Source organism: Ornithorhynchus anatinus, chromosome 4, assembly GCF_004115215.2.
Source record: "Ornithorhynchus anatinus isolate Pmale09 chromosome 4, mOrnAna1.pri.v4, whole genome shotgun sequence".
NCBI classification, from domain to species: Eukaryota; Metazoa; Chordata; class Mammalia; order Monotremata; family Ornithorhynchidae; genus Ornithorhynchus; species Ornithorhynchus anatinus.
The window spans coordinates 10733172-10750317 of NC_041731.1; the positions used below are offsets into that span (position 1 = coordinate 10733172).

The 17146-nt window shown below is 46.2% G+C and overlaps 1 protein-coding gene across 3 annotated transcripts in view; it reads right to left on the reverse strand.

Annotated features, from left to right (window-relative positions):
• The window catches only part of LANCL2 (LanC like 2), a 54058-nt gene that overhangs the window by 19394 nt on the left and 17518 nt on the right, over positions 1–17146 (reverse strand). For 2 of the 3 annotated variants that reach the window (XM_029062051.2, XM_029062050.2), the window contains exons 2-4: positions 3952–4069; positions 2496–2703; positions 1717–1864 (exon numbers count right to left, since the gene is read on the reverse strand). In XM_029062051.2, coding sequence (XP_028917884.1) covers positions 1717–1864; positions 2496–2703; positions 3952–4012 — 417 coding nt within the window. In that variant the 5' untranslated portion in view covers positions 4013–4069. Of the gene's footprint in view, positions 1–1716; positions 1865–2495; positions 2704–3951; positions 4070–15743; positions 15829–17146 lie in introns of those variants that run through there. The other variant, XM_029062052.2, reaches the window with a different exon arrangement.

Here is a 17146-nt window from a genome sequence, read left to right on the forward strand (position 1 = left end):
TGGGACAACGAGAAGGATTGTGCCAAGTCAGATGCTGGGTTAATCCGATTTCAAATAAAATTCTCATCTACCGCAACTCTCCCCTCCGCTCCTGGGAGATCAGCAGCAGTGTCAGGCCGTGAGCGCGTCTCTAGACGGTAAGCTCGGTATGGGCAGGGAACGCGTCTGCTCGCTCTGTGGTATCGTATTCTCCCAAGTGCTTAGTACAGCGTTTCACACGTAGTACGCGCTCAGTAAATACCATCGATCGACTGATAACTAGTAGCGGCAGGAGGCCGCAGTAACAGATGTAACTGACTGAGCACTTACTGAATGCCATGCACTGGAGAGGCAGCAGCAAGAAGCAGCACGGCGCAGTGGCTACAACACGACCCTGGAGGTCAGAAGGTCATGGGTTCTAATCCCTGCTCCGCCAATTGTCTGCTGTGTGGCCCCGAGCAGGTCACTTTACTTCTCTGTGCCTCAGTTACCTCATCTGTAAAATGGGGATGGAGACCGTGAGCCCCACGTGGGACAGGGACTGCATTCAACCCGATTTGCTTGTATCCACCCCGGCGCTGAGTACAGTGCCGGGCAAATAGAGAGCACTGAACAAATATCACAATTATTAAGCGCTTGGGGGATAGGGCAGCAACACAGGACACATCCCGGCTCACGAGGGGCAGAAGCAAAGTGGTCTCCTGGCACGTCTCCCTTTACCATTCTTCCCCACGGGCAAAACCGTCCCAAAGGGAAGCACCCAAATACATCAAGAACCGGTTCATATTTATCTTAAGCTGCAGGTCAACAGGAAGGTATCTCATCTGTAAAATGAGACCGTGACCCCCGACACGGGACAGGGACTACATCCAACCCGATTTGCGTGTGTCCACCCCAGTACTTAGTACGGTGCCTGACACGTAGTAAGAGCTTACCGAATATCCTAACTGTTAATTATTATCAGCAACGATTCGTACAGTTCCATATTAACCGTACAAGAGACGGATGGTTAATCGGTGGCCCTCATGGCCGTCACCTACAGAATCTGCTGCGCTGTAGCAGAAGAGGGGACGGAAGACCCGGATATGGCGTGCTGTGGCTGGCAGAGCTCTTGGCTGGAAGTGGAGTGTGAACTCACTCCAGGCGTAAACTTTTCTCTGACCCACGTCCAAGAGCTGGGCACAAGTCCAACAGCCTGGGTCAACACTGAGGGGAGAATGAATCGGGTTCAATGTCAATAAAACTCATCAAGAGAACTGGCTTGTCCCCTTGCCCAAAACGTCATTCTCGCTGCCATCAGGATGGAGGTCCCCATGGACTTTTTCAGCATGGAAGCAGCATGGCCTGGTGGAAAGAGCACAGGCCTAAGCACTGGGATGGACGCAAGCAAATCGGGTTGGACGCAGTCCCTGTCCCACATGGGGCTCACAGACTGAGGTAGATGAGGCCCAGAGAGGTGAAGGGCCTTACATGAGGTCACGCGGCGGAGCCGGGATTAGAACCCAGATCCTTCTGACTTCCAGGCCCAGGGTCTATCCACCAGGCCGTGCTCCAATTTAGACTACGAGTCCCGTGTGGGGCAGGGACTGTGTCCAACCTGATCATCATGTACGTATCCCAGTGCTCAGTACGGTGGCTGGACCAGAGTAAGCACTTGATAAATACCACTTAAAAAACAAAAGGATGTAAATCATTCGTACACCTACACCGCTCTAACGGTAGTTTTCCCTACAGTACCTCTTTGAGAGTGGACTGGGGCACTGTGTTTGGGCCAATCTCCGTATTTAGGTACAATAAGGCATATAGATAACCAGCTCGGCCGTACAAGAGTTCATCCGGAAGGTCTGAGTCTGAGCTTACAATAGTTCTCTGAAGCTGCAGAAGCCTATCGAGAGAAAGAGAGAAATTAGCTTTCCCGGAGGTCACGTTAAACAAAACTTAGGCCTTCCAGCTGGGAGCTTATACCCAAAGGCCAAATGAAGGAGAAGCGTAAGAAAATGCTCTCGATTCCCTCTGATTTCTCTTTCTGGGAGCATCTGTACAGTTAAAATGGAAAGGAAGGGATACTACTAATAATAATTACGGTATTTGTTAAGCACACACTATGTACCAGGCACTGTATTAAGCGCTGGGGTGGATACAAGCAAATCGGGTTGGACGCAGTCCCTGCCCCACGTGGGGCTCACAGCCTCGGTCCTCATTTTGCAGATGAGCTACCTTAATATTAGCCTGCAGCTTACGGTAAATATGATCTGATTTTTGATATGTGAAAAATGTAAAGTCGTGATAATGTGAAGTCCCGATTGGACCAACTTGGTCATTACATGAATCAGCGAGTTGTCAGGAGGTAAATCCAAGGAAAGGTTTCAGCCACTTGGCCGCTTTATATAACTGGTTCAGAACTCCCAGATTGGCGCCCCTACTTTCCCTCCCTACCCTAACATTACCTTCCTCCATTCTCCCAGGGTGACGGTGACGACGATAATAGTAATGATAACGATCGCCCTGCGACTTACTTGGCGACGCACTCCTTGGCCTCGCTGTCGCTCTTCAGCTTGTGGTAGACCACGGCCCCGACGGCCAGGGGCCCAGCATCCCCACACAGGAAAGTGACCCTGCGTCCATTCAGGTTTCGAAGCGTCCTCTTCACATAGTCCAGGGAACGCAGGAGATAGGCCTGGTCGGAGGTGACGCGGTACAACTGAAGGTACAGAAGAGCGATGCCTGGAATAATCCCCACCACCCAAACACAACATTAGTATTGCTCCTTTGCCTTTTCTCTTTCTTTTCCCCCCCTTGGACATTATCAGACAATCAATACATCCATAATACAGCTTCGGTGGAAAACAACATTCCAGGATCTTGTCAGGAATCGGTGCTCCGGAAATTACATCGTGAGAAGCAGTGTGGCTTAGAAGTCAGAGGCTGTGGGTTCTCATCCTGGCTCTGCCACTTGTCTACTGTGTGACCTTGGGCAAGCCGCTTAACTACTCTGTGCCTCGGTTACCTCATCTATAAAAAGGGAATTAAGACTGTGAGCCCCACGTGGGACAACCTGATTACCTCGTATCTACCCCAGCGCTCAGAAAAGTGCCTGGCACACAGTAGACACTTCACAAATACCATTATTATTACTATTATTAACACCATTACCTTTATTCAGTGGCATGTATTGTGCGCAGGGAATGTGTCTGTTTACTCTTCCAGTTGCTCAGTACAGTGCTTTGCACACAATAAGTGCTCAATAAATACGACTGAATGAACAAATCATTACTATTATTATTACTGACGGCAGTATTTATTAAGCACCGTCGGCACGCAGAGCATTGAACTAGGCACTCGGGAGCACATAAGAAAAGTGGATTACCCGGTGCCAGCCTCGAGAGGTTTACGTCCTTATCGATCTTTCTAGTAAGCGTTTTAAACGGTTCAATCTGCAACAGAGGATGGCTCGGTCTAGAGCAGTGAAGAGATTGAAGATTATTCCCACCCAGCGATAAGGAACTGCTGCTCTTACAGTGATCGTTCTTGTGGAATTGCTGTTCTTTGTGGAATTATTGCCTTTTTATTGAATTATTCCTCCGCTGCTCTTCCTCTGAGTCTGTTCCCACTGAGAGCCCTCCGGGAAGCAGGGTCTGTTAACGGATCAAAGCTCTTATACCTCTCCCCAGTGTCTCACGCAACGTCAGCCCTTAACAAATGATAATGCGCACGGACTGTGTCCAACCTGATTCTCTCGCATCCACCCCAGCGCTTAATACAGTGCTTCGCACGGAGTAAGCGCTTAGCAAATATCACGATTATTACTATTAGAATTTCCACTGGGGTGGGATCCATTGAACAGGATCCCAGTTCAAGCTAAGACTGTGGGTTCAGCGAGGTCAGTTTCTAACACAACTGGAAAATCGGGACTTGCCCTAGAAAGGCAGGAAATTAGGAGCCCAAAAGCCCTACACATCAGCAGACCCCCACCTGTCCAGCCAGTATACGCAGAACAGTCGTGGGGGTCTGCTGTCTTCAGCCCCTCTTCCATCTGCTGCAGGAGGTCCTGGATTTTACTCTGGATTCTTCTTGTGAAAGTGGGATTGATCTAGAAGACAAAACAGGGAGAGGGAAATTCAGTCCGACTGGAAGAGTACAGGGATCAGTCAATCAATCAAGGGAATTTATTGAGCACTTACTATGTGCGGGGCACCGCTCTAAGCACTTGGGAGAGTACAATACAACAGAGTTAGCAGACACATTTCCTGCCCGAAATAATAATAATGGTGGCATTTGTTAAGCGCTTACTATGTGCAGAGCACTGTTCTAAACACTGGGGTAGATACAGGGTGATCAGGTTGTCCCACGTGGGGCTCACAGTCTTCATCCCCATTTTACAGATGAGGTAACTGAGGCACAGAGAAGTGAAGTGACTTGCCCACAGTCACACAGCTGACAAGTGGCAGAGCCGGCTTGAGAACCCACGCCCTCTGACTCCCAAGCCCGGGCTCTTTCCACTGAGCCACACTGTCTAGAGAGGGTGGCAGACATTAATATGAATAAGTAAATAATAGTAATACTACACTAAGTCATAAATAAGAGATGTGCCAGGAGAATTTATTTTAATTCACTAACCGGTGATATACTATAGGTAACAAAATAGGAATTTTGTTAATCTGGACATGTGAAGCAATCAGTGGTATTTTTTGAGTGCTTACTATGTACAGAGCACTGAATTAAGTGCTCGGGAGAGCACAATATAACAGAGTTAGCAGACACATTCCCTGCCCACAATAAACTTACAGTCAAGAGGGGCTTGCATCAACTAATCCTGTATAAATCTACACTAAATAAAAAGAATCTACTTTTTTTGTTTCTTCACACTATTGCTAGTGTTAAAACGTAGTCACAAGGTCTTTTCTGGGTACAAAAGAAAAACAGTGAATGAGGCCACCCCAAAGTAACAAAAATTCGTTTGTTTTCCTCTGCACATAGTAAGTGCTCAGTAAATCAAGAAATATGACTGACTGAATGAATGCTTTACACTGGAAAGTTTATCTTCTTGAAACTCTCCGAAAATGTAGGCATAATTCAGCCTTTAAAGAAAAAAAAAAAGCACTTCACAACAGGTACAAAATAGGACGAATTGAAGCCAAAATTTTACTTTTTTTCAAAATGCCATTCACTGAAAAAAGAAGTGGTCAAATTCTCAGTTCTGAAGGCCTTCTGAATCTATAGCCACTTCCTAATCAGCTGGCACAGCATACAATTAAATGACGTGTAAGTCCACGGTCTACCTAACAGCCACAGAGTTCTAACCTCAATCTTTGAACACTGTCCGTTAGTCAACCCTGTTAGTCCATTTAAATGGCCCCAGCGGTCCCAAAAAACTGAAATAAAACAAACCTTTATCTCCAATGAACAGATATGGGATAGGATACGGAGCAGCAGCATGCCCTAGGGGAAAGAGTATGGCCCTGGGAGTCAGAGGATATGGGTTCTAATCCCAGCTCCACCCCCTGTCTGCTGTGTGACTTTGGACGACTCATTTCACTTCTCTGTGTCTCAGTTACCTCATCTGTACAATGGGGATTAAATCTTCCTCCGCCTTAGCCTGTGAGCGCCAAGTGGGATAGGGACTGAATCCAACTTGATTTTCTTGTATCTACTCCAGCGCAGAGAACACTGACTGGAACACAATTAAGTACTTGACAAGTACCGCAAAACAAAAGTTTATTAAAGATGCAAAATAGGGAAAAAAATGCATCATCATCCCCCTCCTGAAAATGCCGGTACTGTCTTAATTTATTCCCCGAGCAATCACTTAGCATTTATATACTCCCTTCTATATTTCAAAAAAACCATTTAATCATAACATCCAACTGGCAATGCTACACTGGAAAGGCAGGAAGAATAAACAATACCACGATGGCCTCGGGTCAGACTCTCTGAGATTTATTTACCGTGATCACATCGCAATTTGGAAATAAGTTGTTCCTTTCTTACAGGGAGGCAATTTGCCCAAACAGGAAGCTGGAAAGCCTTGTCAAGTAAGAACACTAGCAAAGAAAGCAATCGTTTGTTTAAAACTATTTGGAGGACCTCAAAGTCCTCCAGATTTCATCTATTATTCCCAAAATCACACATTGAATGTTTTTAGTAGCATTTCTTCCATTTCTTCAGGGCCTTTTCCTAGCCTTAATCCTTCTAATTGGCTTTTGGGGGGCAATGGCTGATTTTTCAATTAACTAGTGGTCACAGTTTTTGTGTTTTTAGAAATGACACTGCAAATGAAGCTCCCCTTCCCCTTCTATTGTCAAAGGGAGGGTTTGCCCTCTTTTTTTTAATAAACGTTATTCGTAAAGTGTTTCTGCCCTCTCTACCCTGGGAAGAAGCAGCCTGAAAAATCCTAAGGGGGAGCTTGACACAGCATGATCAAACAACTCTATATATTAAGTGCTCATTGTGTGCCAAACATGGTACTAAACGCTTGGGAGAATACACTATACCAGAGTTGCTAGACATGTTCCTTGCCCACGGCGAACAGTCCAGAGGATAGAGTCAGAACCGCCTGGCCTGGAGCACTCGGTCCTGCTGAAAAGTCAGGAGGCCGGAGGACTGTTCCTTCCAAAATGGAATAGACGGTTACCTTTTTAGCTTTTTTTTTTTAAAAAAAAAAATTTGTTTTGGTATTTGTTAAGAGCTTACTATGTGTCAAATACTGTTCTAAGCACGGGATAAATACAAGCTAATCAGGTTGGGCACAGTCCCTTTCCTGCTTGGGGCTCACAGTCTATGTAGGATGGGGAAGAGGTATTCAATCCCTCCACTTTACAGTCAAGGAAACTGAGGCACAGAGAAGTGAACTGATTTGCCCAAGGTCACACCACAAGGAGCTGACAGAGTCAGGATTAGAGCCCAGGTCTTCCGACTACCAGGTCCGTGCTCTTTCCACCAGACCGTGCTGCTGTTATTTTTTTTAATGACTGATTTTAGCTTGTGGTCTTGGAGTTCTGATGGACTTTTCACTGTATTTGTTTCCATTCCATGTGGGATTGTGAGCCGGGACTGTAAATGAATGATTGATTCCATATATATCCTCCCCAGGATTTAGTAAAGTGTTTAGCACATTTTAAGTGCTTAATGAATGTTTATATAATTGATTTTTTGGACACAATTACCCTGTTCCATGCTCTGAAACAGTCTGGCCTGGTGGAACAGGCATGGCCGGACAGATAGAGGACTTGGATGCCAATCCCGGCTCTACCACTTGCCTGCTGAGAGCCCCAATCGATCGATCGTATTTACTGAGTGCTCACTGTACGCAGAGCACTCTGCTCAGCTCTTGTGAGAATACAATATAACAGAGTTGGAAGATACGTTCCCTGCCCATAAGGAGCTTACAATCGAAATGGAATCGGACATGAAAAAAATTACCGATATGTACACAAGTGCTATAGGGCTGAGGGTGAGGTAAATAAAGGGTGCAAATTCAAGAGCAAGGATGACACGATGTGGAACAGGGATTGTGTATTTTCTATTTATCTTGTACCTTACCCCAGCATTTAGTACAGTGTCGGGCATATAATAATCATTCAATCAGTGATATTTATTGAGTGCTTACTATATGCAGAGCACTGTACTAAGCCCTTGGGAGAGTACGATATAACAGAGTTGACAGAAATGTTCCCTGCCCAAAACGTGCTCAGTCTAGAAGGAGCACTTAAATACCACAACTAATATCAGAAATATCTCCAAAGTTCTGCAAAGCATTTTTTACACAATGCCCACAGCTTCCTTACGAGCCGCAAGTTGCCGGAGAAATTCAATTGCCACTTGGAGAGCTGAAGCAATACTGTGAGCTGTAAGGAAGGACAAACGCATACTACGGTCTGGAATATCAGTGTGGAAGAGAACGTCGGGCATGCATTAGCTTCTTCAACCACAGGCAAACACTTCATAATGATTGTGGCATTTGTTAAGCACTTGCTATGTGACAAGCGCTGTACTAAGGGTTGGGATAGATAGAATGATAATCAGCCCCATGTGAGGATCGCAGTCTAAGTAGGAGAGAAAAATTTAATCCCATTTTACAGATGAGGAAACTGAGGTACAGAGAGTACAATATAACCAAAGTCACACAGTAGGCAAGTGGCAGAGTGGGGATCAGAACTCAGGTCCTCAGGCACCTGACTGCCAAAAGCATCAGATATCTGTGACTCTGAGAAATCAATTCATTAATCGATGCTCTTTATCGAGCTCTTACTCTGTGCAGAGCACTAGACTACGCATTTGGGAGAGTACAACACTTTAACAAATACAATAATAATAATAACTCAGTTAGAGGACACGTTCCCTGCCCATAAGAGATTAGAAAATAGACGGAATGAACACAGACTGGTTTTGGCTAAAAATTTCTCCTATTAATTTTATTTTGTACGTTCAAATTCTCCATTTTAAAAGTTAAATTTTGCCACTGAAAGTTCCGGGTGTTAAACCTGTAAGTGACCTTCACGAAAATTTCTCTCTTCAATTGTATAACACTTGGGGCGAGCCTAGGAGCTATTTTTCTAAAGGCTCTGGCTTTCAAATCGATCTGTGTTCTAAGTGCCATCTTCGTTTTACCATGCACTGCTGCTCCCAATTCTAAATTTCTATTCTGCAAGTCCGCATTTCCCTAAACACTTCTGAAATTCTATCCTCTGGGCTCCCTGTCAGATACCGTTTCTCTAAAGATCTTCTTCCTTCAACTGCGGTCCCTAAACTCCAAGTGCTTACCTTCCCGAAAAGCTTATTCTAGCAATTATTGAGGCTGTGCTTCATTTCCTAGTTTTTACTTGTAATGATCACTTCTTTTAATTTTACATCATGTGCTGGAAAACCTCTTTTTTTCCTACAGATTTGTTCTTGCAATTTTATGTTCACTGCAAGAGTCCCGGATTCTGTTTTTTCCAATAAAGCTCCTTACAAGTCTAACGTCGAGCTTCTTCTTGCTGGGCTGCTAAATCCCTTACTGGTGTTAATCCCTACCAGCTTCTTCTTTCCAGGCTCATCCCTTTGCCCACAAGCTCCTGATTGCATTTTCTAACTGCTGTTGCTTGAACATAGATATTTCCTGAAATTTCAGAGGTGTCCGAGGTGACCTTCAAATAAATACTGTCTGAAAACAGTTCGAAACACTGTGGTTTCGTGGAAAGAGCATAAGCCAGAGAGTCAGAGGATCTGGGTTCTAGTCCTAGACGCACAATGTACCTGTGTGATCGTGGGCTATTTACTTAATAACACTGGCAGTTGCTAAGTCTATTGAAGAACCACCTTCTGCAGACTGACTTTGGTAAGCTAGAGTCTTTGGTTTTTCACCTTGAAAAACAACCCTGAGGCTGGTTCTTCTTTATTAAAAATTCCTTCCGTTTTGACTTTTTATCAGATCATACTCATGGATAGACAGAGTCTGGCAAAATCCCAAACCGCAGAGAAAAAAAATTCAGGAAACGGTGCATTCACAGTGACTGGGTACAAGTGGTAGAGCACTCTAAACTGTAGGCTTGTTATGGTCAGGAAACTTGTCTGTTCACTCCATTGGATTGTACTCTCCCGAGTGCTTACTGCAGTGCTCTGCGCATAGTAAGTGTTCAATAAATACCACTGATCGATTGATTTTTCTGTGCCTCAGTTCCCTCAGCTGCAAAATGGGGATTCGATACCTGTCTTCCCTCCTAGACTGTAAACACCATGTGGGACCTAATTATCTTGTATCCATCCTAGAGCTTAATACAGTGCTTGGCATATAGTAAGTCCTAAACAAATACCACAATTACTGGAATTATTATTGACTGCTGTATAACCTTGGGCAAGTCACTTTTAACTTCTCTGCGCCTCGGTTTCCTCAGCCGTAAAATGGGGGTTAAGACTGTGAGCTCCTTGGGGGTTTAGCTTTCACCCCAGCTCTGCCACCTGTCAGCTGTGTGACTGTGGGCAAGTCACGTCGCTTCTCTGTGCCTCAGCTACCTCATCTGTAAAATGGGGATGAAGACTGTGAGCCCCACGTGGAACAACCTGATTACCCTGTATCTCCCCCAGCGCTCAGAACAGTGCTCTGCACATAGTAAGCGCTTAATACCAACATTATTATTATTATTATCTGCCCCAGGCTGTATCTGTAGCTGGTTTCCGATTACCCTGCTTCTGCCCCAGGGCTTAGAACAGTGCTTGACACATAGTAAGTGCTTAGCAAATGCCAATATTATTATTATTATTATCATTATTAAGGGGATGGGCCTTAACTCCTGGATTCCATTCTGTCTGGCCAAGCCGCCATTTACTAGGAACGGACACGTCACGTATCCTCTCCTCCTCCGTTTCTCTGTCCCGATGCCTGCGCAGCGTGGCTCAGTGGAAACAGCCTGGGCTTCGGAGTCCGAGGTCATGGGTTCGAATCCCGGCTCTGCCACCTGTCAGCTGTGGGCAAGTCACTTCACTTCTCTGTGCCTCAGTGACCTCATCTGTAAAATGGGGATTAACTGTGAGCCTCACGTGGGACAACCTGATTACCCTATATCTACCTCAGCGCTTAGAACAGTGCTTGGCACATAGTAAGCGCTTAACAAATACCAGTATTATTATTATTATCGGGGCACCTGGCAGGCCAAGGTCTTGAGACAGGATGGAGCTGTTCCGCCCTTAGCAAGGTCGGGTCCCCTGCCTGGATTATCAGCCTGAGAGAGCGGTATTTCTCCACCGGACCTCCGCGGTGAGGAGAATCATGCAGGGCCGAGCAATTACCCTGAAATGGAAATTTCCCGCTGCCTGTCTTAAGGTGCATATCGTGTATTGTGCTCTCTAATCACGCGTGAAGCTCGCTCGGACGCTGAACCAACTGCATAGAAAGGGACTCTCCACTGCTCGGTGCCGAGCTGTTCTTGACTAGTCGAGGAAATGTGGCTGACAACCACCGCTCCCTCCTAGCTCTAGTACCGATAAACTTGCCTCTGACATATCCGCTTGAACACGTCGCAGAGTCCGTGAAGTTGTCTTCGACCGGCTGGAGGGCCCTAAACTGTAGGCTCGTTGTGGGCAGGGAATTACTATATTGTTATATTGTACTGTCCCGGGCGCTTAGTACAATGCTCGGCACGCAGTAAGTGCTCAGTAAATTCATTCGAGAGTATTTATTCAATAGTAGCGTGGCTCAGCGGAAAGAGCACGGGCTTTGGAGTCAGAGATCATGGGTTCGAATCCCGGCTCCGCCACTTGTCAGCTGTGTGGCTGTGGGCAAGTCACTTCACTTCTCTGGGCCTCAGTGACCTCATCTGTAAAATGGGGATGAAGACTGTGAGCCTCACGTGGGACAACCCGATTACCCTGTGTCTACCCCAGCGCTTAGAACAGTGCTCTGCACATAGTAAGCGCTTAACAAATACCAACATTATTATTATTTATTGAGTGCTTACTATGTGCACAGCACTGTACTAAGCGCTTGGAATGTACAAATCGGTAACAGACAGAGACAGTCCCTGCCCTCTGACGGGCTTACAGTCTAATCGGGGGAGACGGACAGACGAGAACAATGGCAATAAAGAGAATCGAGGGGATGAACATCTCATTAAAACAACGGCAAATAAACAGAATTAAGGCGATGTACATTTCATTACAAAATAAATAAGGTAATGAAAATAGATACAGTCAAGTGGACGAGTACAGTGCTGAGGGGATGGGAAGGGAGAGGGGGAGGAGCAGGGGGAAATGGGGGGAAAAGAGGGTTTAGCTGCGGAGAGGTGAAGGGGGGGCGGTAGAGGGAGTAGAGGGAGAAGGGGAGCTCAGTCTGGGAAGGCCTCTCGGAGGAGGTGAGCTTTAAGTAGGGCTTTGAAGAGGGCAAGAGAATGAGTTTGCCGGAGGTGAGGAGGGAGGGCGTTCCGGGACCGCGGGAGGACGCGGCCCGGGGGTCGACGGCGGGATGGGCGAGATCGAGGGACGGTGAAGACGTGGGCGGCGGAGGAGCGGAGCGTGCGGGGTGGGCGGTGGAAAGAGAGAAGGGAGGAGAGGTAGGAGGGAGCAAGGTGATGGACAGCCACTGACCGGCGAGATCATCTGAGCTACCTCCGGGTTCCCGGGAGGTGAATGACTAAGCTGTCCAGGGCAGATGGCTGTTCGTAGTTTTCATAAAGATTTCCTGGGATGGGAGCCTGTTCCAGTGTTTTACCGCCCTGAGGGGTAAGAAGCTCCTTCATCTGACCCAAATTCCTTCTGTTTCAAACGAAGCCCATTTCCTCCTGTTTGACTGTCAGCATTCTGATCATCATCATGATAAAAATATTAACCGTGGCATTTGCAAATAAAATCCATCATTAATTTGATGCCGATTACTAAGTCTCCCTTAGACGTCCCTTCCGTAGGCCGAACAACCACAGTGTCTTCAATATTTACTGTTAGAAAGTAAGGTCCTCCATTAGACAATCTGTTTTTTTAGGTCTACCAGCTGTGTTGTACACTCTCAGATGCTTAGAACAGAGCTCTAAACAAAGTAAGCCCTCAAGCATGGCATAGCGGATACAGCATGGGCCTAAGGGACTCAGAAGGTCATGGGTTCTAATCCCGGCTCCGCCCCTTGTCTGCTGTGTGACCTTGGGCAAGTCACTGCACTTTTCTGGGCCTCAGTTCTCTCATCTGCAAAATAGGGATTGAGACATGGGACAGGGACTGTGTCCAGCTAGATTTGCTAGTATTCACTCCTGAGATCAGTACAGTGCCTGGCACATAGTAAGTGCTTAATTGCCATCATTATTATTATTATTACTATCATATCATTGACTGATTGACTGATACTCCTCTTGGGACCTACTTTCTATATTTTTAAGCATTTGGATTGCTCTCAGTCTTTTTACCATGCCCTATGAGGCTGGGCTCAATGGAAGAGTTGCCTGAATTGAAACTCTGAATTGTTTACTATATGCCTAGCTGGTTTTTTTTTTAATCCCTACCATTTATCCTCATCCCTTTTACTACCTTGCATTTATCCCTATTGCATTTCATGTTGTTTGGGAGGGCCAATCTTTTCATTTATCTGGGTCATTTTGCATTTTTTTTCCGCGTCTTTCAAACCGTTAAAGAACCAATGATATTTCTTGAGCAGAGGACTGTATTAAGCGCTTGGAAGAGTACAACCCCACCCAATTCAGAATCAACTGACTCAAATCCGATGAGCCTACTCTCGATTCTTTCATCTAACCATCATTAAACTCCTAGTCTGTCAATGAGGTTATCTCACGGAACAGTACCTAAAGCCCCAATGATATCTAAGCATAAAAACTCCTTCTCTACTGCCTGCCTGATCAGTCACTGTGTCAAAGAAAGACATTAAATTGGACCGAAGGGGGTTTCAATTAAAGCAACACTTCCTTGCACTCTCATTCGCGTCCCCAGAAGCAATATCGTCACACTCCAAGATTGCTTGAAAGATTTCCAGGACTCAAATGGCTTTCACTTCAACGGACACTAAATTCTAAACCGGCCCAGTTTTTCATGAACATATGTTCGGCCCAGTGGATCCAGAACAGATTAAAGGAACAGAGAGATCTGGAGGAAAGAAAGGATGCTCATATTCTCTAGTGGTCATCCACAAGGCAGATTAACAGTTTTTGGCTTTTAGAAAAAGTACCAAACTATTATTGCCATAGATTTCCTTTTCCATGTAGTAAAAATTAACTCAATCTGTTCAGTCAGTCTCTTCTTCTCATTCCCCCGCTCTCTCTTCCATCCCATTTCTTATTCTGCCCCGGTCACTGGAACGAGACAGATGGCCTGAGGCTTAGTTAATATTAATACATCACAGTGGTGGGGGATTTGCTTATTTTAAAGGCAATTTTCCCCAACTAGGCTCCATTATGCATGAAGGTTATAGACGAAAACTGTACTGCTATTAGGAAACTGAGCTTTACATTCTGTAATGGAGCAGGCACATGACCCTAGAGAGTGAACAGCAGGAGTAAATTCAGAAAATATACAGCATTTCCTTTTAACGAATAATGACCCTTTGTCAGCATCACGTGGGACGGGGACTACACTCGACTGATTGTCTTGTAATAATAATAATGTTGGCATTTGTTAAGCGCTTACTATTCATTCATTCATTCAGTAGTATTTACTGAGCGCTTACTATGTGCAGAGCACTGTACTAAGCGCTTGGAATGAACAAGTCAGCAACAGATACAGTCCCTGCCGTTTGACGGGCTTACACTGTTCTAAGCGCTGGGGTAGATACAGGGTTATCAGGTTGTCCCACGTGGGGCTCACAGTCTTCACCCCCATTTTACAGACGAGGGAACTGAGGCACCGAGAAGTGAAGTGACTCGCCCAAAGTCACACAGCGGAGAGGTGGCGGGGCCGGGATTAGAACCCACGACCTGCAACTCCTGAGCCCATGTTCTTTCCACGGAGCCACGCTGTTTCTCTGTATCTACCCCACTGTATCTACCCCAATGCAAAGTACCGTGCTTGGCACATAGTAAGTACTTCACAAATACCATAATTTGTTTAATGGTATTTGTGAAGCACTTACTGTATGTCAAACACTATTCTAAGCACTGGAGTAGATGCAAGTTAATTAGATTGGACACAGTCCCTGTCCTGCATGGAGCTACAGTCTAAGTAGAAGACAGAATAAAGTATAATAAATGAAAGGAGAGGCAGCATAGTTAACTGGAGAGAGCACTCGGGTGCTAGTACCAGTTCTATCCCTGGTCTGCTGTGTGACCTTGGGCAACTCAATCAACCTTTCTGATTCTCAGTTTTCTCACCTATAAAACGGAGAGAAGACAGATTCCGAGTCCTCCATGAGACAGGAAACGGGGGAGGGCTGTGTCTGATCTGAAAACTCCATAATTGCCCCAGTGCTTACCACACTGCAAGCACTTTAAAATGCTGCAACTATCAGTATTAACTGGGGCTGGAGCCCTAGCATCCTAGCAGAGTGGGAAAGGCAGTAATGCCATCCCAGCCTCGCTGGAGTGCTTCCCTTTCTGCCCATCATTTCTGAGGAGATTGCCTACACCGATTATGACAAATTCGGACAAAAACAAAGAACGGTTCTAGCTGGTGCTGACGTCCTTCAAGCTATGCCACAGAAATATCAAATAATCTCTGTGGGTGACCTCAGTCCATGACTTGGTCATTCTACGCAATCTAGGAGAGAAAAAGCAAGAGGGAGAGAGAGCCTGAGGCACATTTGGGAAAGAAACCCTAACGGCACGTCTCTCTCACTGTGGTAAAAAACCGATCAGAGTTCTTTCGATAAGACAGAAGTACGCTACGCGCCGACACCGCTGCACTAGCTCTGGATTCACCGTGGTCCAACGACATAATCTTCGGGACCGTAGGATCCCTTGTGTCATCGGATGCCGGAGGGATTGGGGGTTGGAGGCACGGCTAATTAAGCGCGATCACTATGAACAGCTCTACCTCAACCAGTCGGGTGACTCACTGTGCTCCGTTGAAACAACTGAAATTCTAGTTATTTAGCAATGAACCCGACAAACCCATGAAATATAGGGCCCCGGCTCTCAGTGATGTTGAAGCTGGCTTTCGTGCCCAGTTCTGTTGACACGTTTGCTGTCTGCAGTACCTGTCGCTGATTTCATTTTAACCTCATCATCTTAAAATCTTCTTGAAATTTCTAATTCCGAAAAGGTCACCACCTTCTTGACTGCAGCAAACCAGGCTGCTCTGTCCCCTTTGAAGCACTCATTTTAACTGATCGTATAAGGCTTGTCGGGGTATCCTGCGGTTACCTTATTTTCATCCGGGTCCTATCTGGTGAAGTTTTGTTCAGGAGAGCCCAGCCTGGCTGCTAGCGGACTGACTTCATTCCAGGACTCTGTTGGCTTTGATCCTCCGTTACCACTTAAAACTGAGAACGGAACACAGACACAGGTGCTGACTCGGTGGGAAGACGGGGGAGACGGCCCCTGCGGCTTTTTGGGCTGTGCTCCCCGGCTCCGCTTATCCAGGGTCTCCGACAGACCCTGAGCGTTTCTAATCAAGGCTCAGAAGACCTGAAGTGGTGGCTGACTGGCCTCCTCAGGCTCTCTGAAGCCCGTCCCTTCCCAGGTCCCATCTCCTTGCAAGGCACAGAAGGACGATATACGACCCCGTCGGGACTACTCAAGAATCATTTATTCATTTATCTATTTGCTGAGCGCTTACTGTGTGCAGAGCATTGTACTAAGCACTACAATAATAAACAGTAAAATTCCCTGCCCGCAACGAGCTCACAGTCTAGCTATAACGTCTGCAAGATCTCAACCCCAACCCACAATCATAATAATGACCCGTACAGCGAGTAGGCCGCACTCCAGGAGTGAAGTGTGTGGGCTGAGTTGTGGTAGGAAATCAGGGAAGTAAGGTAGGAAGGGGCAAGGTGATCGGGTGTTTTAAAGCTGATGGCAAGGAGTTTCTATTTGACGTGGAGGCGGATGGGCAAGCACTGGAGGTGTCTGAGGAGTGGAGAAACGTGGAGCGAACGGTTTTGTAGAGAAATGATCCGAATGGCAGAGTGAAGTACAGACCGAAGTGGGGAGGGACAGGAGGCAGAGAGGTCAGCAAGGAGGCTGATGCTGATATCAAGGAATGGGGGAAGCAGCGTGGCTCAGTGGAAAGAGCCCGGGCTTCGGAGTCAGAGGTCATGAGTTCGATTCCCGGCTCTGCCACTCGTCAGCTGTGTGACTGTGGGCAAGTCACTTAACTTCTCTGTGCCTCAGTGACCTCATCTGTAAAATGGGGATTAACTGTGAGCCTCCCGTGGGACAACCTGATTACCCTGTATCTACCCCAGGGCTTAGAACAGTGCTCTGCACATAGTAAGTGCTTAACAAATACCAACATTATTATTATTATTATTATTAAGGAATTGGGAATGAAAAAACTGTTCTCCCTCTCTCACATGGTGAGCCTCATGTGGGACAGGGACGGCGTCCAATCTGATTACCCTGTATCTGCTCCAGCACTTTCCACAATGCTTAATGTCATTTTCTTCATCACAGTCATACCGGATGGATTCTGCAAAATGGCTCACTATCAACTGCACGTCTCCTGGCGTGTAAGCTTCTGGGGTCCAGTCATTGCATAATAACCTCTCAGTGATTTCATCTGGGATTTTAAATGATGCTTATAGCCTAGTATCAGGAGAAACACT